Source organism: Crassostrea angulata, chromosome 5 (assembly GCF_025612915.1).
Source record: "Crassostrea angulata isolate pt1a10 chromosome 5, ASM2561291v2, whole genome shotgun sequence".
Lineage (NCBI taxonomy): Eukaryota > Metazoa > Mollusca > Bivalvia > Ostreida > Ostreidae > Magallana > Magallana angulata.
Genome location: NC_069115.1, coordinates 53,541,826 through 53,567,774, shown reverse-complemented (window position 1 = coordinate 53,567,774; position 25,949 = coordinate 53,541,826). Strand labels below are relative to the sequence as shown.

Here is a 25,949-nt window from a genome sequence, read left to right as displayed (position 1 = left end):
GGAATGAAGGGGCCATCTTTTTTAATGACTCTTAAATACTATGACTTTGTAAAGTCTTCCAGCATTGATTACATGCATGGTGTCCTACTTGGAGTAACAAAAGTTTTAATAAACCTCTGGACGAGTGGAAGTAACAGTAAAGAAAGGTTTTCAATCTCGTCCAACATCTCAATTATTGATGATCGCCTTAAAAGAATTAAACCACCATCTTACATAACAAGAGTACCTAGAACAATTTCAAGTCACATCAAATATTGGAAAGCATCAGAATTGAGAACATGGCTCTTCTTTTATTCTCTTCCAATTCTATGTGACATTCTTGATGAAAAATATTTTCATCATTTTGCATCTTTTGTGGAAGGGATTTATCTTTTGAGCACAGATTGTATTACACCTGAAGATTTGGAGAAAAGTAAAATTTTGCTTTCATACTTTGTTCACATGTTCAGTTCAATGTATGGAGAAAGATATGTGACACTAAATATGCACTCTCTTTTGCATTTGCCTGAATGTGTAGAGGACCTGGGTCCATTATGGGTGTATTCATGCTTCCCATATGAAAATGCAAATGGTTTGCTCACCGAACTTTTCCATGGAACACAAAATATAGAGCTTCAAATTATTAGTTCCCTTAACATTGTACAGAAAATGCCATTTTTACTTCAACCTATTGAAGATTCAGTTCATAAGGCTTTTGCAGCAAAAATGCAACGTACATCCGAAGTCTCGCAAAACTACACTGGAACTCTTTCTGGTTCAATGCTTGTCGGAAGCAACATTAAAATGCATTTCTCAGATGATATATATGCACAGCTTATTTCAACAGTGCAATTTAAACCTTCAAACAGTTTATGCTATAGGAGAATTTGTCTTCGTGGATTCACAATTCACTCAGAAGCATATAGTAGAGTTAGTGTAAGAAACACCTTTACTGTGAAATATTATGAATCTGAAAGCAAAATGTCCTGCTATGGATCCATTTTGTATTACATTCATGCCAAAAAATGTGAATGCTTCGAAAATATCTGCAGTTGTGAATCATCCTTGGTTGCAGTCCTACGTAAATTTGAAGAAACAAAGCCTTCAATAGTGAATCCTAACTTTCTGTCAGTGAAAGCAAGCCATATCAAAGTAACCAAAATATCAAATACTGTTAGTGTTGTGGATTCATCAAAAATAATGTCAGTTGTAGTGAATGTTAATATTGACGATAAATCTGAAGATTACTTTCTGTGTGAAGTACCAAATCTGAAAGAATCTGATTAAATTTGAAATGAATACATAATTTTACATCTTTTTGTATGAGAGAGAGACAGATAGACAATCAGATTCAATACAAAATGACATGAGCACTTGGTTATATATATACATGTATTCTATATTAAATTTAGGATCTCTGGTATACTTGCAGCGAACTGCATTTTTATTTGCCACAAGTTCACCGCTATCAGGCAGTATCTGAGTCTCTTGTTTACAAATATGGTAAATAACTATTTCTGGTGTACTTTCAGCGAACATCAATTTTGTTCGCCACAAGTTCACTGCTACCGGCGAATGGCTGCGAATAAGTGTTAAAGTTTTTGGTGAACAAAATAGTTAGCTGCTAATTTACTGTTAGTTTACCGCAAGGTTACCGCAGACTGGTCAGTTTGGTAAGGGACAGCAAAAGTATGATCTAACTAAATCCAAGTAAAAAATCTATGACCGACAGTTTTGATTTGTTCTGTCCACCTGTGATGATTATGAATGAACATTAAGGGTTAAAATTCCGAAGTTTTATTTTACCTCTAATCTATAAATACATTAACCAAAATTGCCTACATATAGTATTGGGATGAGCCTTTCAAATTCCTAATAGCAATAATGAAAGGTCATATAGAGAAATATGCATGGGTACATGGTTCAAAAGGTTACACAGGTTATATAAAACATGCAATGCATGACTAAGTATACAGTACCAGAGTTATCGATGAGGACACGGACTCCTTTTATACTCTCAGTTTGGATATTATTGTGCCCGCATTCTGCACCTAGTTGCATAACATCATTAAGGACTACTGCGCAATTTAATTTGTTTCTGCTAAAATAGACATTGTCAGGTCATAAAGTAGATAATTCTGTCACTCTGCTTTAAAACAAAAATTGCGCAGTATTTAGGTATAAAATTATTCATGAATAATTTGTTATACAAAACATTTGTGCTCATTAAGGCCACAGCATGGCTATTTGCTAACTTTTTTTATTATTTTACATAACGTATAGTGTTGCATGTCATGAATAAATCATGTAAAAAGGTATGCGGAAAGATGCTTTACAGTACATGTTTTGTTTCAAACAACCACACATTTAAGAAAATAACCATTTAATCAATCTTCCACCGAACGATGCAACTGCCCCTACCGCATTAAGAGCGTGTCCACCTATTGCTAAAACTCCATTGCCTACGGTTGATAATAGCTTTGTTAATAAATCCTCCTGGATGTTGTTATTAACGATCTGTGTTCTTGTTTCTGACCTAACTGCAGCCGCCTGAAGAAGTCTAGTGACCTCGCTCTCGGAATACATTTTTTCTTTATTTTGTAACTCTTCTTCCTTTCTTCTTCTTTCGTTTTTTTCGAGAAGTTCTTGGACTCTTTTAAACACGTCATTTGAGTAGTAGTTTCGCCCATCTTTTCCTTTGATCCCATCAATCAGAGACAGAATGTGTTTTACCTCCTTTACACGTTCCTCTTCTCGTCCTTTATAGCCAATAGCGGTGTATCTGCCATTGGTTACATCAATCAATTTTCGTAGGTTTGACGAGTTATCCAACGTTTTCACAAAATCATCAATGGTCATATCTTCATCTTCTAAACGATCTTTATGTGTGAATACTACAACCAAAAAATCTTTCAAATCGTCACCGAATGCTTTCATGAAAACGTCTACCGTTTTCTGTTCCTCTTCAGTAAATCGCCCAACTTGTACAACAAGAAGAATGGCGTGAATCCCGGGAGATACAAGTGTGTACCACTTGGCCAATTCTAAACTGATTTCTTGTTCCGTAAGATTTGTATCGAAGAGCCCAGGTGTGTCAACCACGACCAGTCTTTTGCCAAATCGTATTGTTTCGTTGTACTGTGTTTGTTTCGTGATGGACGATGCAGACACTTTGGTGTTAAATGCACGAAATCCTAAAATTGTGTTACCGGTAGTACTCTTTCCAACGCCGGTTTTTCCAATTAATAAAATACGCTTTTCTTCGTCAATATCTGAAATATTCATTGTAAATATATAATGTAAATCAAATGGTCAATCAAACGTTATAAACTAACAAGTTGAATCTAAAATTCTACATTCTACTGGGCTTGAGGGAAAGTTTGTTTTTTCTTTTGAAGATAGCCAATTTGAATAAGACCAAGACTAAATCAATTATTTACGGTCGCGATAAAATAATCAAATTTTATGCACTTTTTTCAAGCCAGGACAATACACACATCAAATCAATAGGTCAATGCATTATTTACAACAGAATATGCACTTAGAATAAGAAATAAATGTACAAAAGGCAAAGACCACGAAAGGTATACTACACATCAGCCACGAGTTTCCGGTGTGCAATCGGGAGTAACGGAATCGAAGGGTTTATATACCAGGTACCTTTGTGAGTTGACGGTGCCTATTTACGAGCTGTTTTCAATTTTAATCAAGCAGTATGCAAACGAAAATTGAAACACAATTGCAAATTAAAGAAACAGTACGGCGCATCTTATAACAAAACGACTTGAAAAATTTTTTCGATCGGGTTTGGTATTTTTGTACTACTCATAAATGTATAAACTTTCTGAAAATTACAAAGTTCTCCATGAAATAAAACTAATTATTTTATTAAAATTAATAATTACATATAACCTATACATAATAACATCGCAGCGTGTTACGGGGTTCAGCCTTCTATACTAATACGCATGCGTATTTACTGTAAACAAAACACATGCAGGGCTCGCGAAGATTCTCCTGAACATGTTTGTTGAAAAAGATACATGTATGTCATTTTTACTTCTCTCAGGTAATAATTGTTCAAAGTTTTTAAAATAACCACAATTATCTTTTTGTAAGCATGTATTTTGCGTGTTTATTATAGAAGTTGCTACAACCTAAATTCATTCCTGTAATTGAGGCCCTTTTAATGGTTATTTGACATATTCATGTCTGTTCATTTTAAAATGAACCGAAGTTGGTAAAGCGTCAATAAATTATGGAGAAAGTAATGATGTGTTCCGTTTAGAGTCTCTTTAACCTCGTATACTATGATGACCGTAGTCTGACGAAGATCTTGTAGTTTTCAGCACGTATCAATACTGTCAATCAAAGTCCACGTTGTACAAGTAAACGATATATTAAGATTATTGCGGTTTGTACGACCCTTAACTTTCCGGAAGCTCATAATTACGTTAATAAGGTATGTGAAAGGGGTTTTTATGTATTTCAACGATTACAATCAACGTTATTTCTTATTTCCGAACGATACAATGGGTAAATCTGAAGTTATTCACACGTGTTTTTAGCTGTACTGTCTCTTTAAAGCATTAAAAATACAAAAAAAACTATGTTAATTATAATAATTGTTGCCAATATTATGTATTGTGTGCTCCTTTTGACCTGCTTTGTTTTTGTTTATCTGTACAAGTAACATTAAGATTTTTATTAGATCCTCATTATGTATGTGAAAAAAAAAACTCTCGAGCTCATATCATTTGTCATCAGCAATACAGACATGCACAAAGAGTTACAATATTTGCATCCACATAGAATATTCCCTTTTATAGGCTAAATAGGGATAAAAAAATCAGACCATAAACTAATATTAAGCAAAGAAAAAAATCGAAAAATCATAGCTAAAAAATTTAAATATTAATCTTCATATCTACAGAGAACTTTTTATGATTGCGACACATTTAGGCTTAAAAGGCTAAGGAGCATGGTCATGGTTTTAGCTGGATATTTTTAAATTTTGGTCTTTAATTGTTTATGTTTACGCTGCTTCATTAATGTATTCCTAATGATGAAGCAAAATTGGAGTTTCAGTCGTTGTGTCAAAATAGAGATAAAGAGGGTATGATTTTTGGGAGTTGATTTTAATCAACTCTCCTATGCAGTTACTCTGGCAAACCGAAAGTGAAACAGTGTTTGGACCTAAGCAAAATCACCACCGCTGACAAGACTTAGTTCTTGAAAATTATACAAAAATTCGATGTAATGTATGCTGAAGCATTGTTTTTCAAGGAAACTTATCTATAAACACTTTGAAAATAGTCAGATTTTATATAATACGAACAAGTTAGATATTTTTGTAGTCTCATGTATTCCTTCGCCAGAGTTTAAAGCTGACATGAATTCATAAAAGCATTTGGTTGCCATATTAGTTTTGATCGCTCCTCTACTGCATCTGGGGTATATATAGCGGTTGAGAAAGTTACAGTCGGTTGCTTTCCGATCGAGGCATTCAGGTTGCACAGACTTCTAAATGCATGAAGTACACATTTAAGTAAAATGTGTTATAAAGAATAAAAGAAATTACATTCAATAAAAATCAAAATATATTTATTCTTCGAAATAACTTCAAAGATATCCGCATTATTTTGCACAGATAGTGCTGCCCTACTTTGCATGCACATCGAACACGTGTGTTGTTCAAACGAAGTGCATAACGTCTGCATCTTTTTTGAAAACCCCGGCGGTACTACATTAAACACACTAGATAAATGATAGCAAATCCAAGAAAGTAACAACGTAACATCGTTTCCATCGGTTTCTACAAAAACGCTCCGTTTCTACATGTATAATCCATGCGATCACTGACATTTTTCGATCTGCCAATCTGACAGTGTGTGGTTTGCACATGTGCAATATTATAATAACATACACAGGAAAACGGTCTACAACTATCGATTAATTTTTTAAGTATCTGTGTCTGGATTTCAGTCTGTCTTGTTTCGTCGTTTATTGGATATTCCTTGCCAGTGCAGTGGTTGTCATATTATATTTGTTCAAAACGCGTGTTTACACGTCTTTTCGCCAAAGGAAATGTGTTCGGGTATATGAAATACCTGAATGCGGTGAAGCATGAATAATGCTCTCGGTCTTATATAGGGGGTGTGTAGAGATGAACAGAACAATAGAAATCGACAACTAATATGGCGGTAGTCTAAGATAAAAGGGACATATTAATGCATATTTATGAATTCATGTCAGCTTTAATGTAGTCTCGTTCAACCAAACGTTCGGCTGACTCCGTAAATCTCCGACAAGCAAAGAGGCTTTCTTGCTTGTCGGAGATTAACGGAGACACCCGAACGCATGGTTGAGCGAGACGAGAGTTCGATATCAATAGTGCTTGGATCCATACAATTTTTAGAATTGTTTCGATTACTAATACATAGTTTAAAATCCATCTTTAAATATTACACATGATTCATATGGGGTTTCTCAAAATTAATGTCAGAAAAGTCTAAAAATCCATATTATAAAAAAGTGCGTAATTCAAATTCAGATTAGAAACTAATTGCCATGCAAGATAAGTTGATTTTAAAATAAATGATAATCGATAAAATCAACTTCCGTCAATACTTCAGTACTTGATTTTGTTATGTTAACAAAGCCCATGCAATGTCTTTGTTCAATTTTTAGTGAGGGATGGAAAATACAAGGTTTAAAAACGATTCAATGGGACAAACACTAAAAGCGTTTAGTTTGTGTTCATAAAAAGTTAGAAAATTGAAATAATTAGATTTTAAAAAAACATGGCCTTTAATCCTCGGTTTCTAGTATAATTTGCGATCTGTACACAGTTATACAACTGTAAATTGCACATTGAATATGCACAAGTACGTTTGAATCCTTAGAGACATCTTGTGGTCAGTTATAACTACCTAATTCCCGACCAACACCTTTTATTTCAAGACGATAACGCTCTATTCCATCGTTCTCAAGATGTTGAAAATCACAAAACCAGAAACATCAATAGAAAGTTGACATCAAATTTGTTAAAAAAAATTAATCCCAGCTTATGGCATGCCTTAACAAAGTGTGTTAAAATTTCAACCATCTGGGACGAAAAGTTGCTGAGAAATCTTTGACTACAATTTGTTCGAAAATTTAGGCTAAAAAAAACGAAGACATCACTAACAGGTCGTCGACGTCTGATTGGTATAAATATCATACCCACCATATGACACACTTGTGGCACACTTAAATAAATAGTGTAGTAAATTTCTAGCACCTGCAATTAATAATTGATGAGATAAATGCGACAGAGAGCTCTTTTTACGGACACACAGACAAACAGACAAGGGTAAACAGTAAAACCCTCTTCTTCTTCTTTGGAGCGGGGGTATGATGTGATGTGAAGGCATATTGGGACAAATTGAAGTATTGATATCTAAATCATACGTACCATGTGGACTGTTGCTGCAATATTCGCCTACAGCATCATCTAATGATAAATCAAAATGAAGTTATCAATAGTGTTTCGAAAATTGTTTTTAGTTTATAGAATAGAAAATCAAAATTCTATATGATAAAGTACATCAACAAAATGTGATTCATAATTACCATTTGATGTTTTACACGCAGAAAATACCATGGGTAGTGCAGTCAAGACGAAAAGAAATTTGATCATGATTTTTTTCATTTTTCTTCCTCTCTTATCCTGCTGTAAAAAAAAGAGCTTTTGAAGTACAAGATTTTGAACACTTCTTATGAATCCATGATATTTTAATATCTAATGCATTTAAAAGGTATTGACCGGCTTTGAAAGTTTGCAATATATCAAATAATAATATCGAAATAAATTTCCAAGATATTGAGTAATGGTATTTGTCCCTCTGTTAAAATGAAAGGAAAAAAATATGTAGTTTCAGACTATGAATGTTCAAGTTCCATTTACTCTAAGGGCTTTTACAATGTCCTTGTTTGTAAATCTACATGTAGTTTTGAACCCCTTCCAAAACGTTGGTAAGTAAAAAAAATATTTAATGTAGAGGGTATTTTATTAAAAATATTTAGAGCATGATAATAAATGACATATTTTATAAATAGATAATAATGTAAAAATTTAATGCATTGGCCAATTTAGTGATGTAGTTGTATTGAACTCGGCAAACATATTACTCACACTACAATACACTTTTTAATCACGAAAATGCTTTGATAAAATAGTTATGTTTTAAACCACTAAATAAAACTATCAAACAAAAAAAAGATTTTAAAAAACCAAACAAATTCGGAAAAACATGATTGTTCAATTTATTCCTATTGGATTTTCTGGTTCTGAACAAAAACGAAATGAAAATTTTGGCCACTAAAATAATGCACTTTTACAATGTGGAAAACAAACTGGAAAACGAATGCTTAAAAAAGTTGATATCCATTCATGTATTCTTTTTTTAGTTTTTATTAAACCATACTCCAATTTTTTTTCACATTGAAGTTTTGAATCTGATAGCGTTACACTCCAATTAAATGTATTCGACAATTGACTTTTATTATGTCATCAACATTTGCATCTATAAAATGTAATCAATACAACCAAAATGTTTACATATTACTGGTAGTCGTAAATAGCACCTTCCTTTTATTACAGAGGAATACTTTTCTTTGTAACAGTTTTCATTCATAAAAATTACTACTCTTCCAAAACTACTTTAAAATATCTAGCGTTACCGTTGTTTTGATTAAAATGGGTTTTATAAGGCTTTCCAATGTATTTCAACCATCAAATCTGATCCCCTATTGGGACCTCTTTTTGGCCATACAGGATATTATCAGAACCAAATACAAGTATATCTAGAAAGTTTTAAGCTTACATAAATTCAGAAACACTATTCAACAACCACAATATAAATTACATGTTTAAAGTTTCTATTTGTTACGCTCGTCGCTATAATTTCAATTTATCAGGATAATTGGCACTATTCATGCTTTATATCATTCAGATATTTTATTTCCTCGAACTGTTTCTCTTTTTTCCGAACTACCCATTATTTGTAAAGACTACGGTTGGGTAGTTAAAATGAATATCGCATTGAAAAGAGCATTTAAATGAGAAAATGGACTTCAGTTGCGTTGAATAACACTTAAACAAAAAAAGTGTTCAGTTATATTGATTAAAATGCTTCTTACAGTTTGTGCACATGCAGTTTTAACACGCAATTTGAAAAACAGACGTTAAAAATGCTAGTTTCGATTTATATTTCATTTCTTTCAAACATGAACTGGAAAATTTAATGTTAATATGGCATCAATAGCGCCTCTGATATCATAAATATACTGATAGATATAGTTGTAACTGATAGTTATACCTAGAGCTTGTGCAGCATTTGATTTTAAATTTCATCTACGAATATCTTTATTGAAGGAGTTGTTCTTAACCTTGATCGCATTCATTCGAATTTATGTATCCTTCATTTATTTCTTTTAACTATATATGATAAGAGTAAAATTTGGCCCCCATAATTCACCATTTTTTAAAGTGTTTCGGTTACAATAAAATGTTATGTTATAATTTAGAAGAGTTCATATAAAATATATTTTTCACATATTTGTATGATTTATTTGCACTGACTTGCAGTATATGACGTCAGAAGTGACGCTATTTCAAAAATTCAATCAAAATCAGTCGAAATTGACATTTTTCTCATCTTTTTACGAATGGGAAATATAGAGCGCACAAATTATTTGTCACTTATTAGTCTTGGCTAGATACATCTCTGATTAAAATATTTTGTTGGTTCAAGCTTCCTGAAAGAAAAACTTCTTGAAAACAAGCCTTTTTATGCTAAAATGCAAAAATAGCGGGAAAAGGCTGTCTTTACAATGCCGTATTTCTAAATTGTGTGCACTTGAATCAAAATGAACATTAAGTTAAAACATCACATATATATCTGTACAAAGAAAACAAAGAATTACAGTAAAATAATGATATTCCTTTTAGGGGGCCATTTTAGGCCCATACCATATATAGTCCTTTATGTGTAACTTGTTTAATCTCCTATATGTTATCAAACAGTATTAGTTTTATTTTAAACGTTAGATTCTTCTTTGACATCCAAGTGCTAATTTTTAGAAATATTAAATGCAAATGTGTAATAATTCTTTAACATTCTGACGCAAAATTTTCAACATAAATCAGCGCGATTTCCTTTTTTCAAATCCAAGCTATCATTGTATATACTCGAATAACGTTAGTGGATAACAGACTCCTTTTACTTCAAAAAATATTTCCTAAAAGTTTGGTTTTTTTCTTCTTCTTTTTTTTTTTGGGGGGGGGGGGGGTAGTTTCCAAAAGTATTTCAAAAAATCTAGCATAACCAGTTTTGATATATGAGTTCAATAAGATTTTTCCAATATATTTTTATCACCAAATCTGAACCTTTTCTGGGACCTCTTTCTGATCATAGTGGTTATTTGAACCAAATCAAGATATTGGGCACTTTTCATGTTTTACAGAATTCAGATATTTTCATTTATTTGAAATGTGCCGTTCGACGCAATGATTCGATCAATCAGGTTTTCAATATATGGTAGGAAATATCCATTCGGGTTCTACGGGATTTAATCCCGCGACCAACCCGTACAATATCAACCATGTACAGTATCAATGATACGGCACATTTAGACAATGATGGACTTTTCCTTACATAAATGGAATATACGTTGCACTAGTGGTATGGAATGGAGATTAGTTTTTGTTTCTTTTACTAAACCGCTCATTTTTTGTTAAAGCTAGACTTGGATAATCCCTATCAATATCGCATTTCAAAGAGCCTATGTATAAAGATATGGACTTTAATTGCATTAAATAACACTAAAACAAAAGAAATGTTAAAAAATATTTATCAAGTTGCTACTTACGGTTCGGGGTACAGGCAGTCTTGATACGCGATTTTAAACTTTAAAAAAAAGACGATCTGAATGCTAGTTTCGATTTGGTTTTTTGGAAACACCGCATTTCTGTTAAGACATGTTTTTGAAAAATCGCAATCAATATTGCATTTAAATTGCACTATAAATATTTTTTCTGTTTTCAATAATATATTGAAAGAATTCGTTTCAACTGATTGTTAAACCTAGAGCTTGTGTTACGTTTTATTTTGAAATTCACAAACGAGAATTATATACATTTGAAAAAAAAAATATATCGCTTTCTGGACTTGAACCTATCAATTTAAGAAAAGTCCACTCTCGATCAAAGAGAATCGAACTTAATTGTCAAATTTCAGAATTCCTAAGTATTCATACATAAATCAAAATGATTATCGATGTTGTATCGTGACCACGAATTTCAAATGATCTCTGCACGCTGTAAATAAAAAAAGGTTTTTTTTCAACAATAGATAGATAGATAGATAGATAGATAGATAGATAGATAGATAGATAGATAGATAGATAGATAGATAGATATAATTGCAATAAATGGTTTAGAAGATATGAAATATTTCTATTTCAAAACACTTTATTTTTGTTTCATTTTCAATTTTCGAGATTTGTAAGGTAGTATAGAACACCTCCCTATTGTGATGTACTTCCTATCAAAATAAACAATACGATCAAGGATATTTTAATATTTTTTCTCTATGAATTTAAAATAGTAGCAAAATGGTTAAGAATGATAACTACGAATCTGTAAGCCATGGGTTCGAATACCGCTGGGGCTTTCCTAATTTTTACCTTTCCAAAGTGATTTTAAAACCTAATTTTGGTCAAATTTTGTAAAAATTCTAAACAGGTAAAAGGATTTGTTTGGTTATAATGTACTTTTATCCTCATTAATATCGACAGGTTTTATTTTTGGCTTGTTAAGATTTTTTGGATGTCAGCCCCCCCCCCCCCCCCCCCCATACTTCTCACTTTCCGGACCACCTTAATTGAATATCAACTGGTAAAAATTATTTAAAGATTACATAACAAGTTTCTTTTTTATCAGCAATGATGTTAACCTTTATGAAAGTACTTCAGGTTGCTCATTGAAAATAATCAGGAAAATAAAAGGAAAATATACTTTCGTTTTAGTGTTTATTTTCAAATTGTGGTTAACATACAGTATAATTTTCTTGCAGTTCTGCATGACGTTATTAAATCAAAAGGACGGCTAAATAACTTTAATCTTTAATGTATAATAATATCATCTCAAAATTAAGTTAACATATTTGCTACAATAATTGCTTTGATTCATATATTCTATCATTTTCAATATTATTTTTACTTCGTCTGCGCGATCAGATTGATTTCCTTTCAAACCAAATGCAACATATCTTTTATCTATGGTTTGAATAAGTTTCTTTATATCAGAATTATCATCAATAGTATCAATATATTCTTCTAAGCTCATGTTGTCATCATCCAGTTGAGACTTTCCTGTAAATACAATTATTAAACATTTCTTTATTTGTTCGCCAAATCGGCCAGTCAAAATTCGGACACTTTCTTCCTCCTCAGCAGTTAATCGACCAATTTTTATGACCAGTAAAAAAGCAAATAATCCCGGAGTGTCAAAATTGATGGCACTAGAAAATTCTTCAATTTTAGCAAACGTTTCGTTTGAGTCTTTGCCGGTATCGAATATTCCCGGTGTGTCAATCACAACAAGTCTTCTATTGAATCTATCAACAACACCATATTGAACTTCATCAGTGTGAGAAATGGAGGCTGAGGACGTCGAAAACACTTTATTCCCCAAGATAGTATTCCCTGTGCTACTCTTTCCTGCTCCCGTTTTCCCAATAAGTAACATTCGAATTTCCAGTAACTCATCTAGATGGAAGAAAAAGATATATATTCGTTAAATTGTAAATGAACAAAAACAAGGTATGTTATCGTTTACACATGCAATCCATGTTTCATCTGGTGTAAGATAAAAATTTGATTTCCTTTATGGTGTTTATCGAATCAAGATTTCTATGTCTTGTATTACCAATTCCAATTTCATTGTAAGTGTTGGGTGCATTAAAACCATATTTTAAATACTCTGTCCCAAGATATACTCGATTTTTATTTTGTTTCATTACAATATCTTAGGGTTAAACCGATGTTAATTCAAAAGTATGAAAAATTTCCAAGATTTCCTCTTTGAAATGCTCCCTCTGGCTTATCAGATTTCAATAAACGGCTAAAAAATGTGACGTCTACGGGGATTTTGTAACAGACCTGGATAATAACGTTGAATTGTGAGAGGTATTCCGAGTGACTTCCGAATGGAGAGAAGATGTCATTTGACAACATTCCCCATTATAAATCTCCGTAAGAAATCTTTTTTTCGTTCCTGTGAATTTTTACTAGTGAAAATGATAATGCGTGAATAGAGTTATCTTGAAAATTTTCTTTTCATCTATTCTAATTGCACTTTTTTTTTTACATAGGTATGGGTTTTTTCCATTAAAAAAAAATATACCTAATGTGATGCATAACTATCTTGGGACAGACTGTAGTAGTTATAGATATTTCGGGTTATTTTAATCAGAACAAGAAATCAACTATAATATGAATTATTTATTATTGGTCGAAGCATCAGAGTTTAAATTTCATTCTAAGAAATGTTCACTCCTAATCTTACAATCTATTAAATATCACCGGATCATCAAGAACTCCAATAAAAAAAAATTTTGCACAGATTTTACATAATCATCTAAATGATGTCAAATAATTTTGATTCATATTTATAATTCAGTGATAATTTTTAAAAGCTTCAGTATATTGAATTCTAGTCAATCGTTACCATATGGTTCCTCACAACTGCAGAAGACCTTAGGTAGGACAGTCAGCAAGAAAAGGATTGTGGTCTTGTGGTGATTCATTAGTTGCTTCTACCTTCTTCTTCAATACTACAATAAAGAGCATGAGAGTTTATCGAATGACAACCTCTATTGTACATTTCTTATACAATTACTTAGATAATGTAAAAATTCTTTCTAAAATGTTTACTAGAAGATGTCATTTTAAAATAGTAAATGTTTAACCAAGTTAATCTAATTACGTTTTGGTTACTCGTAAATGATTTTTCTTAAATAACAACAACAGAATAAAGCGTGTCTCGGGTATGAAAATTCGAATATGTCAGATGAACACCCGGCTGTTTAGCTGTACGATTTTGTGGAAAAGTAACCAATCTGCATTTTACTTTCATAGTTTCACTGGTATGAGATATGAACTAATGCTTATTTATTGAATTGTCTGAAAAGTTTTTCATTAAGGTATGTAATATTAGATTAAGCATACAATGCTTGGTTAGAATTTGAATAAAATCAAACTATAATTTTACTAAATAATTGCCACTTACAGTACATTTAAATTGCTGCAGCAAGGAAATCGAACCATGGACGAACAATCTGGGCCCTAGTTTCGATTCTTTTTCTTTGAATGATCACAATCAATTTGCACTGAAAAACTCGTTGACGTGGACCAAATACGCCTTATAATCTTTAAAGATTTCTTACTTTTCAACAGACAAAATCATTTGTACATACTGATATCGTTGAACCCACACATGTTACGCTAATTAAAATCATTTTTTTTTACTCGGAGTATTTACCGTGTTTTTTCATGCATCGTTAGTTTGACCGTTCTTCTTATATCATATAAGCTTCCAAAATATACAATCTGACAAAGCTGTGCCTGAATGCCCTTGTATAAAATGTAAATAGAAAGTTTGTTTAATACAGAAGGAGTCATTTTGCAAAAGTTGTATAAGGTAATTAAAATGAGTTTATTGCATTGTAATGATTGTTTTATTAGGTGTCCTGGTTAACACAAACTATTATATTAAAAAGTACCGTATTATAATATAACTAATGTAAACATGTAGGCTATAATAGAATATTTCATTAACCGTTAAACGTAAACAGCACCACTACCATCTTTAGATTTTGTCTTATACCATCGTGTTTTAGCGAGCGCAGCGCCGGCGCGAAGCGAGCTCTACCGGCAAGGCGTGTGTGAATAGAAAATTCGGACTATTTGCACATTCATTCAACGGATTTTTTTGGCGTCAGTAAATCGGACCAGTAATGCATTGTTTTAATCGTCCCAGTAGTTCCCTGTAATTATGGTTTCCCATTTCGCACTCTCACGAGAACAAGATAAAAGACTATGTACATGCACTGTAAATAACACAACGCCAATTTCCATTACTTTAAAGACTAACGGAGTTATCGTCCTTTCGAGTGACGTCACAATGGATTTCTTACACATTGACAATCTCCTATGCAGAGTTGTCGTTCGTTCCTCTCTCAGACACTGATGGTAGAGAGTGACACATTGATCCGACAAAATTTTTCGGAGTCAGTAAATTTCGACCCACAATGCAATTCCTCAATGTCGGCCGATCTCACTAGACTGGATACCATCTCGCGAGAATCAAAGTAAAACTTTTGAGAAACAGATAAATTGTGTAATTTCCAGAACAATATGCTTTTTAAGTGAACAAAACAGTATTTTTCGCTTAGTTTTTTTTTCCAGTTTGTTTTCAAAGAGACAGACTACACTTGACCGACGTGAACTTTGACGTCACAATAAGGAGAAACTACTCTAAGTAGTTATTGTAAATCTGCTGAAATATAAATACCAAAAATCTTCTCAAAATCTTGCAGAGCTAACGAATCGGGACATTTCTTCAGAGATAGGAAACAGCTTTAACTTTCTCTCTTTTGGATGAATGCTCACATTTAGTATTCACTATATTTACGGTAATTCCCAGGAACGTTTTTTAAATGGGGCGTGGCAACATCATTCAAAAAATCTTCACATGCAAAAAGAAAAATAAATTTCTCAAAATTGGGAAAATTCTAATCGGGGTGAGGAATAGGGAGTGCGTGGTATGCCTTTAGCTCTTTAGCTGCTCAAAAGTGTCTTTATTTTCACTACTATTTACGGTATTACATGCTCCCGGGGGATCCATTTTCCTTATGTGATCAACAAATTGTTTTTATACGTTTATTTGATTTTTTTTTTAACGGGGGAGGGGGGAATCTGTGATAAGTCAATTTTTATTTGTAAGTTTAAGAAAAATGTCTGCTGCAAGTAAAGAGGAAATAAACGGCAATGTACATTATGTTCAAATCTTTATTATTCAACAACATTTTATCTGAGATAAATTCTATACTGGCGTGCGACCAGTATATAAACAATCTAAATTAAAATCAGATCTTTGATCCGCTCCAACAAATTCTGATGCCGCTATTGTTCAGCGACTATCTGAATTTCGGAGCGTTACAAAGATCTGATTTTAAGCAGATTGGTATAATAAATAAATAAAAAATAAATAAAAGATAAATAAAAAATCTTATGAATAATGAAAAATTACTGGAAAAATAGGTATATTTATTTTATTTTGCATTCAAATTCATTTACTTTAAGTCACTACTTTTATTTTTCTTGATTTATCATAATTCATTTTTGATCACCTGCTGCGCTCGCCCCAACGGTCGCACCGTAAAACATATTATTTTTACCGCATGGTTATAAAAATATGGAGTCAATGTAAATAAATATACATTTATAATAACAGCATAACATAGTAACTTATAATATAAGTTCACATATATAGGACATATTGACCACTTCAAATCAGTATTAATATAAATTGTCTTAAATATCTATACGAATTGCCAATATACATGTATATTTAATTATGATACTCTATACAAAAATCGGAGTTGTTTTAAACAATACTTGTGAATATACACATGATACTAGGAAAAACAAATAAGAAGCTCATCGATAAAAACATTTTCCTTGGTCAACCTAACAATAACATGTTAAAAGTCGCAATCCAACACTTTAATTAGTATTTTTCGCTTGAATTGTATACTTTTTCATTTGAAATGTATAGTTTTATATTCTCGTTTTACATACGGATTGTTTATATTCAATTGTTACATATAAGAATTTCAAGATGACTGACGTTAAATGGTAATGAAAGGCTTAAACAAACAAATTACTGGCAACTTATGAATTTCTTTTCCTTCTATTGACAGTTTATGCATTACAAATTAAAAAGAACAAATATAAGAATGTTTGTCATGTCATAAACCTTTGCCTTCAAAAAGATTATTTACCCGCGATTGCTTACATAGTTACAAAGTTTATTCAAATGAACCTTTAATAATGAAGCTTTACATTCGATAACCGTGTATAGTTCCCTGCTGGTTGCTTTGTGAATATGTGACCATCATACTTCGATAGCGCACGTCAAACCTAACTGTGACGTATGAATGCAAGTTACCGGTATACATGCAACACGTTTTGAATAGATTTACTATTGTTTGTTAGGATCAATGCTATTTTCAAATAAACAAAGTTTACTTACTATATACAAATTTTCATTTTCTGATTATAAATTGTATATGTCCTAATCGATTACAGTTTTAGCAATATAATTTTTTTATTGAATTGTTCCAAACAGCTTATAACGTTTGTTTTATCTGATATTCATATCCTTTATGAAAAGGATTTATTTTTAACTATGAGATAAAAATGTATATGATTATACCCTTTAAGTTCAAATGGATAAGTATAACATATATGAATAGTTAAGGTTGGAAAAGCTTTGCTTTCAAACGGACAAATCTTCCAGGGGAAAAAAGTGAATCAAAAATCTTCTGCAAATATGAACATCTCAACAGTGTGCCCTTACTAGCTAATCAGATTCATGATATTCTGTTAATATGTTTAAGAGAAGTTTTACTGACAAAAACAATAGTCCGCTTATTGTTTATTCTTAAGTTCAATAAAAGCAATATTTTCACCAAACTCGTGTAATTAAACTAATTTAATAGTTCAGTTGCATGGTCGTGGTCATTTTTTAACTTTTTTAATTTCCTAAACAGAAGAACTCTGTATGCAGATATAGCAAATTTTTAGATATGATATGTTAAGTTATAAACTATAAATTACGTAGTAAAAACTAAATCCAAATATTTTAGATAAAAGAAAACAGATTTGGATTTGTCTTTACTGAATAATTGTTTATAACTTAAAATATCATATCTGAAAATTTGGGTGGTATCTGATGCTCAATTTATTGACCTCCTAGCCTCCTTAGATGTGCAAATTAAAAGGGCAAGTTCCTGAAATTTACAAAGTTCACGTTCCAGAATGAGGCGCTGTTTAACACAATGTGATTATATTTGTTTTGACCGTCACCATGCTTCAACATGGAGAAAACTTCTCATAGGAAAAATTTGATAACAATTTCTTGATAAAATGCTCATTTACACATTATTGCCTCAATTACTATTAAGTTTATTAAAATCCTGTCATCGGTTAAAGAGCAATTGCTTTTAAAAATAAGAAATAAATGGACACAACTGACGAACGTATTACAAACTACATTTTTTTCTGAATCCTTGGTGTACATTGTAAACACATTGCGGAACAAAATATGGCTGATCTTGCCGGTGATAATTAATATTTTATACAAAATCATTATTTACATCTACTTTTTCCCTCAAAAGATTTGCATAACTAAACGTGCTAGTTCCATACATTTCTGATCCTCCAAATATAAGGATGGCTTAAGTGTGGTTGATGTGACCTTTTTTATTCTTAAACAGAAGACGGAAAACGTGTAAAAATGACTTGAACAAAGAATCTTTATTACAAACTCAAGCAAATAGTTAGTACAAACATTTCGATTTGTGAAACACTCATGTTTCTTAGACACATGTATACAATGCCATGACAGAATGTGCAACTTACTGATTTTTTCCATGAATTTTTTACTAAATATTGATGTATTATCTCTCTATCTCACATTTTATTTCATCAGCAAGACTGTTCACTTGTTATATCCCAAAACATTTAGCTATATAACATTCACAAAAACTAAACTATACTTTTGTATGATTTAACCCAATCATAGATGTTTAATCATTTTTATCAGGCAGATCGTTACAACACGGAAAACGTGCATGGTAGAAGTATCAATTGAATAAGTCACAAATGCTTAAGCTAGTTGTTTCCTTAACAGTTAAAAATGTAAACAACGTCCGAAAACCTTGTATCAAAATCATAAATCTTAAAAACCAAACCATCCTCCTACGTAGGAAAGTACTGATCCTACCCCTCCCAGCACCACACGTCCCCCTGCAGCTATAATTCCACTAAACACGACAGAGACCAACGTAGAGAACAAATCACTCTGGATATTGTTGTTTACGATTTGTGTTCGATATTCAGTCCGGAATACTTCCTCCCTGTACATTTTTTCTTTCATTTTTAATTCCTCCCTTCTTCTCCTCTCGTTTTCTTCAAGTTTTTGTACTGTTTTAAACACATCATTTGAGTAGTAGTTCAGCCCATCTTTTCCTTTGATACCATCAATCATAGATAGAATATGTTTCACTTCCTTCTCGCGATCCTCCTTTTGTCCTTTATACCCAATAGCGGTGTATCTACCCTTGCTTTTATTAATCAGTTTTCGAAGATTAGAGGAGTTATCCATCGTTTGAACAAAATCATCAATGGTCATATTGTTATCTTCTAAACGATCTTTATGTGTGAATACTACAACCAAAAAATCCTTCAAATCATCGCCAAATGTATTCATAAAAAAGTCTACCGTCTTCTGTTCCTCCTCAGTAAATCGCCCCACTTGTACAACAAGAAGAATGGCGTGAATCCCGGGAGATACAAGTGTGTACCACTTCGTCATTTCTACCAAGATTTCTTGTGTTGTTCGATTTGTATCGAAGAGGCCAGGTGTGTCAACTATGATCAATCTTTTGCCAAATCTTATTGTTTCGTTGTATTGTGTTTGTTTCGTTATGGAAGTTGCAGAAACACTGTTCTTAAATGCGCGGAATCCAAGGATTGTGTTTCCGGTGGTACTTTTCCCGGAACCAGTTTTTCCAATTAGTAACATTCGAACTTCTTCGGCAAAATCTGGAATAATATTGCTATCATAAATGAAACGTTTTGTCGCCTAATGGTATATACATGTAAAATACAAATTGAACAAGTTTATTAATTCATGCATTAAAAATTCATTTTAAGATTTTTAAAATAAATGATATACTGTGATTCATTTCAATTCATGGTGGTCAATGTTCTTGGGTAGCCAAATTTTCCTGGTTTGTGGGGACGTAATTTCGTTGGTAGCAAGTTCTATTTTGTAAACAAATGCTTGTATTTACGTTTGTGGGGATGTAAATTCGTGTGCAAGGGTTACCGACGAAAGCCACGAACATTTATCCCCCACGAACAAAGCTGATTCCACAGTATAGGGTGTCAACATGCACTAATACGCTTCCGTGACATGTGCATGCAACTTTAGATCCCACACTACTTTGGGAAGGGTTTTGCATCCCAGCGCGAACTTCTTCATTTCTTCGAGATTTGGATTTAATTCGAGCATGTGTTTGATTTTAAAGGGACTTGGACACGATTATAGATCAAATTTTTTTTTCGTATTTTTTTTATATAAAATGGTTTACTTGCATATTTCGAATGATTGGCCAAAATTTGAATGTTATAATTGAAGCTATTAGAGAGATACAGAGGTTAGAATTCAATGTTATGTAAACAAGCTCGAGTCTTAAATTTGTTTACAAATAATGTAAAGTGTGGAATTACCATAGACAAAATAACTCTTAAAAAACAATGCAAACTTAATCAATGTGTATATTATCAATAGAAGAAAGCAACACTTGATTGAAACTTATATCAATAAAACACATATGAAAACAATAACAAGGCTCGACCTTTGTTTACAAAACAAAAAAGAATTCCAAACTCTTGCTTTCAACTAAATATCTGACTTTCAAATTTTGATAAAGCATTAAAAATACCTGTATATTAACATTAAATATGGAAAAATAAAATTAAAAATTTTGAGCTCAAATCGTGTCCAAGTCCCTTTATAATAAGAGGAAAAATTGTTAAATTAAAAGGAGGTCCACTTTTAAAAGAAAAAAACATTAAACATATATATATAAAGCAGAATCCCACACATTCAAACTCGGGACCAAAGAATCACTACACGTAAGCTTTGCCATTTGCGCTCAGAAATAAACAACGACGACTGGCGATATAAACGGTTTCACAATGGGTTGAAATCGCCATGACCTTACGTACTCGCAACTTCATAAAAATTTGTATTCACGGGGAGTCGAGGACCCTTAAAAGGTCATGGTCACGATTTTGAACATTTTTTTTCGATTTTAATGTTTACAATGTTTCAGTAAGGCATTTCTAATATTCAATCGAAATTTGAGTGTCAGTCGTCGAGTTAAAAGCAAGATACAGAGCTCACAATTCTTTGTTATGTAAATAAAGCTCAGGTCAAGTTTTCGTTTTCATTTTAAATGTTAAAAAACAAATTGCACGTTTATGCCGAAAATAAATGTGACAAACGCTAGATCTGTTTATTTATGTTCAAAATCAATTAGCAGAGAGAAAAATCAGCTAAAAAGAAACTTTTAAAGGTATATTGAGCCGATGTAAACAAAAACATTGCACAAACCTTGTTTACATAAGTGCGAGGTCTGCATCTTGCTTTTAACTCTACGACTGACACTCAAATTTTGGATTGATTTACTAATACATTGTAAACAATGAAAATTAAAAAAAATGATTTGACCGAAATCGTGACCATGCCCCTTTAAATAATATTTTTGAAAATTCAGCGTTAATTTTATAATTTATGAAGGTAAGATATTATGTTGTGCAATAATTATGTTTGTTTCCAAAGTTGGGCGAATAAGGTGGGTAATATACCTGAATTGTACCGTTAAGATACTTAGAAATAAAGTATCAACATTTGTGATAACTCGCTTTACAGTTTATTTTATTCGATATACATATTTAACACAACCTCGATTTGTAACAATTAAAACTTTAAGGTTTAATAGTTGAAATAGTTTAGCTGCAGAACTTCACCAAACTTGAGATGACTTTTTAGTTTTTAAAACACAGTTGTTAAGAATGAAGGTGTGATACCACCAAAATTTGAGGTATGTTTTTATGTTGGTTTTATTCGTTTGTTAAAATATTCAAACTTAGAAAATGAGTTTTGCGGTATTGTATTATATTACATTATGGAAAAATTAAATTTGAAATTATTAAACCAGTGGTCTTATACGCCATCTTATTCGCACATCTTTTTATGATTATTTGTTCAAACATCACTTCGCCTTTCACATGCCGATTTTCAGATCCAACATGTATATCATTTATAGTTTGAATTAACTTAATTTACATACACATCTTGATATCGGAACCGAATAAAATAGTATCAGTGAATTAAACTTCAATTATGTATTAATTTTCCGTTTAAACAGAAATATTCGCCCTGTCGCCACAGACATGATTTCTTTAATCTGTCCATGCAGCATTATACATTACGTAATTTACAATTAATGATTTTAATGAATCATAATTTTACCGATACATTCATCCTTGCTTGCCAATGATTTCTGATCCGCGCCTCTCTGCACAAACTCTTGCCTTGTGGGAAGCGGCGCGGATTAGAAACCCTGGGCTAGCATTCGAAGATGCGATACTTTTGGAATTTCCGTTTTGCATCATACACACCTGTTGAACTGTCTGTACAGTATTTCCCAGCACCATAATCTAAAGATGAAGCAAAAAATTTTGAAAGCAATACACACGTATGAAAATTCTTACAAGCTATTGTTTCATAGAATATAGAACATTTTGATAGATTAAATTAAGGTTTAATAAAGTTTAATAAATAGAATTTGATTGATGATTACCATTCCGGGCTCGACAATCAGAGAACACTATAGGTAGAGCAGTCAGCAACAAAACAAATACCATCACGAAATGACCCATGGCTCGTTTCTGTTTCTTTCTCCTTGGGATAGAATAACTATGTTCACTTTTCTAGTCCACACCACAGGGGTCGTGCCCGTTTTGACCTTAAAAGGGCATGGTCACAATTTTGGTCAAATGCTATTTTTCTGTTTTTATTATTTAGCATACAATGCTTTAGGAATGCAATTCTAGTGATCAAATGAAAGTTGAGAGTCGTTCTTAGTGTTATAAGCAAAACACAGAGCTCACAATTCTTTGTCATGTGAATAAGGTTCGTGCACTGTTTTTGTTTTATAGGTTCAATATACCTGTCTATTTTCTTATTCATTTTAAGCATAAATAAAAAGTTCCTAACGTTTAAATTAACACATTAATTTTTGGTCTAAAATTGGAATTTTAACTTCAACATTCAAAATGTAGGCCTGAACAAATGCTTTGTTTACATAGCAAAGAATTGTAAGCTCTATAACTTGCTAATAACTCAACGAATGACACTCAAATTTTGGTTGCGTTTTAAAATACCTTACTGAAGCATTGTAAACATTAAATTCGGAAAAATAATTTTTGACCAAAATCACTGTAAAGCTGAACAGCACTCATAAATAGGCACCGTCACACCCTTCAATGTCGTTACACTCGATTGCACTCCTGAAACTCGGGGCCGACGTGCAGTACTTCTGTGGTGGTCTCATACTTTGTGCATTAATTTTTTGTTGTATGTGCTATTTCTAATTGAAAATAATGTTTTGAAATTTATATTTGATGTTAGAATTGTCCTGGCTTGGAAAAAGTACGTAAAAAGAGGATGTTGAAAAATAGCGGGATTATTACCTAACGTGGAAAGGACCTTTAAATATCCGTATCGCTTGAAGAGTCATATAGACACATTACGTAGACGACTATATTTACATAGCGGGTATGTTCCGTGTGTAGGCAAAATACACAAAAAATTTTCACGCATTTCTATCGAACACGGTAACCACCATTTAATTTTCAAAAATACAGTTAAGAAGATGACTATAACGTTATATTCTGTATTTTGATGTAAACGTGTCAATTTGATTTCTACTGTCCAACGTGTTTAATATATCAATCTATGGAGCTATATGAATAAATCTGATTCTAACCGTCTGTGTTGTAATTATAATCATCGCATGTTTTTATAGTATCTATATAATAATTAGTCTAGATAAGAAGGTGGAACAAAATTCGTACATATTTTCATTTACCTATCGCTTCATCACCGACTCATACTTTTCTTAAATGAATTGTTTGCTCCTATCAACCTGTATTTGTTATACCCCTGTAAAACAATTTCTCTATAGCTCTATAAAAAAAAAAGTCCAGCTTTTTAACTGTTGGGCTGGAACTGTTGGATTGGACCTGTTAAAATCGACTGTTAAAAAAGACTATTGACCGGTGACGTCACATTCCGTGAAAACGAGTAATTGATGAGAAGGGTGTTACAAAACAGTTGTTGACTGGGGTCGAAGGCAACAGTTGATCTGTCGGACCGGCTTGCAAATTGTTGCCCAAGGTTGAAGGCCGCGGGCAACATTTTGCAAGCCGGTCCGACAGATCAACTGTTGCCCGAAACACAGTCAACAACTGTATAATATATCTTTGAAAACGGCATACCCAGTTATTTCATTAAACAAGAGGCCCATGGGCCACATCGCTCACCTGAGGAACAATAGGTATGATAAAGTCAGCTTAATTGAGTTATAATACAAACAATCTGGATAATGTACAATAATACATGTAGATCCTGTATTAATAAAATCCATTTTTCCCCCTTGGAACTCGGATAGCCCTGATTGCTGCCAATATTTACAAGAGCAGACTTTAATCACCGCTCCTGCACATATATAGGGACTCAACGTTACGCAGGCAGGGATGACCGCACACCTACGCAACTCAACAGGTACTAACATTTACGCAAGCAGGGATGACCGCACACTTGCCCCAACAGCTCAACCTAACGCAAGCAGGGAGTGCCGCACACTTGCGCTAGAAAGGCCTGAACACCAGCAGGGATGATCATACATTAGGGCTCCGCCGCAACCACCACCAATACAAGCAGATATGACTGCACACTTGTATTAATGCGATACAGGGCAGGAATGACCGCACATTTTACACCGTAGATTAGATAGAGCAAGGATGTTCACACACTCAATCTATCCATACCTGTTCAAGTTTAACCCCAAACAGTCACTCATCAAAATCCAATAGACACTGTCCCTATATATGTGCCAACCTAAAATAATTCATTGTATCTAAAAATTGGAAATCAAAAATAAACAAACTAATCCGGCCTTACCCAAAACATCTTATGCAGAACAACTTATATACATTGAATATTTATTATTGTATAAAAATAATCATCACAATAATTGGTTAACAGTGGATGCATTAATTAAAATAATCAAGAATCAATAAATCAAGGACAATAACTCAATACAGTAATACAAAAAGATTCTAATGAACAAATAGCTGCCTGCTTCAATTTTATAGTCATATCACATGTTGAGTATTGCAGTTCTCAAAAAGATCCTTTACAATTGTTTATTATTGGGATATTTAGCTACATCAAACTCTGAACCTTCTTGTGAGGCCGAAGAATTGTCCTGGAGCCAAAGTTTTAACAATTATAAAGAATCATCTTGCTGATTAGTTTCTGAGAAGAAGATTTTTAAAGATTTACTTTATATATTCCTATGTAAAACTTTAACACCCCCCCCCCCCCATGTGGCCTCACCCTACCCCCCGGGATCATGAATTTCACAACTTTGAATCTACACTACCTGAGGATACTTCCACACAAGTTTCAGCTTTCCTGGCTGATTAGTTTCTGAGAAGAAGATTTTTAAAGATTTACTCTATATATTCCTATGTAAAACTTCGACCCCCCATTGTGCCCCACCCTACCCCCAGGGATCATGATTTTCACAACTTTGAATCTACACTGCCTGAGGATGCTTCCACAACAGTTTCAGCTTTCCTGGCTGATTAGTTTCTGAGAAGAAGATTTTCAAAGATTTACTCTATATATTTCTATGTAAAATTTTAACCCCCCCCCCCCAATGTGGCCTCACCCTACCCCCAGGGATCATGATTTTCACAACTTTGAATCTATA

General features: G+C 32.7%; 1 protein-coding gene across 1 annotated transcript; it reads right to left on the bottom strand.

Moving 5' to 3' along the window:
- Positions 1–1,686: 1,686 nt before the first annotated feature.
- On the bottom strand, positions 1,687–24,275 carry LOC128185636 (GTPase IMAP family member 8-like). The gene is made up of 8 exons (XM_052855239.1): positions 23,379–24,275; positions 22,749–22,913; positions 22,567–22,605; positions 19,174–19,917; positions 12,407–12,792; positions 7,594–7,693; positions 7,436–7,474; positions 1,687–3,251 (listed from the first exon to the last, which is right to left on the bottom strand). The coding sequence occupies exons 2-8, from the start codon at positions 22,825–22,827 to the stop codon at positions 2,347–2,349; spliced, it is 2,292 nt and encodes a 763-aa protein (XP_052711199.1). The 5' UTR covers positions 22,828–22,913; positions 23,379–24,275; the 3' UTR covers positions 1,687–2,346.
- Between the last annotated feature and the right edge of the window lie 1,674 nt (positions 24,276–25,949).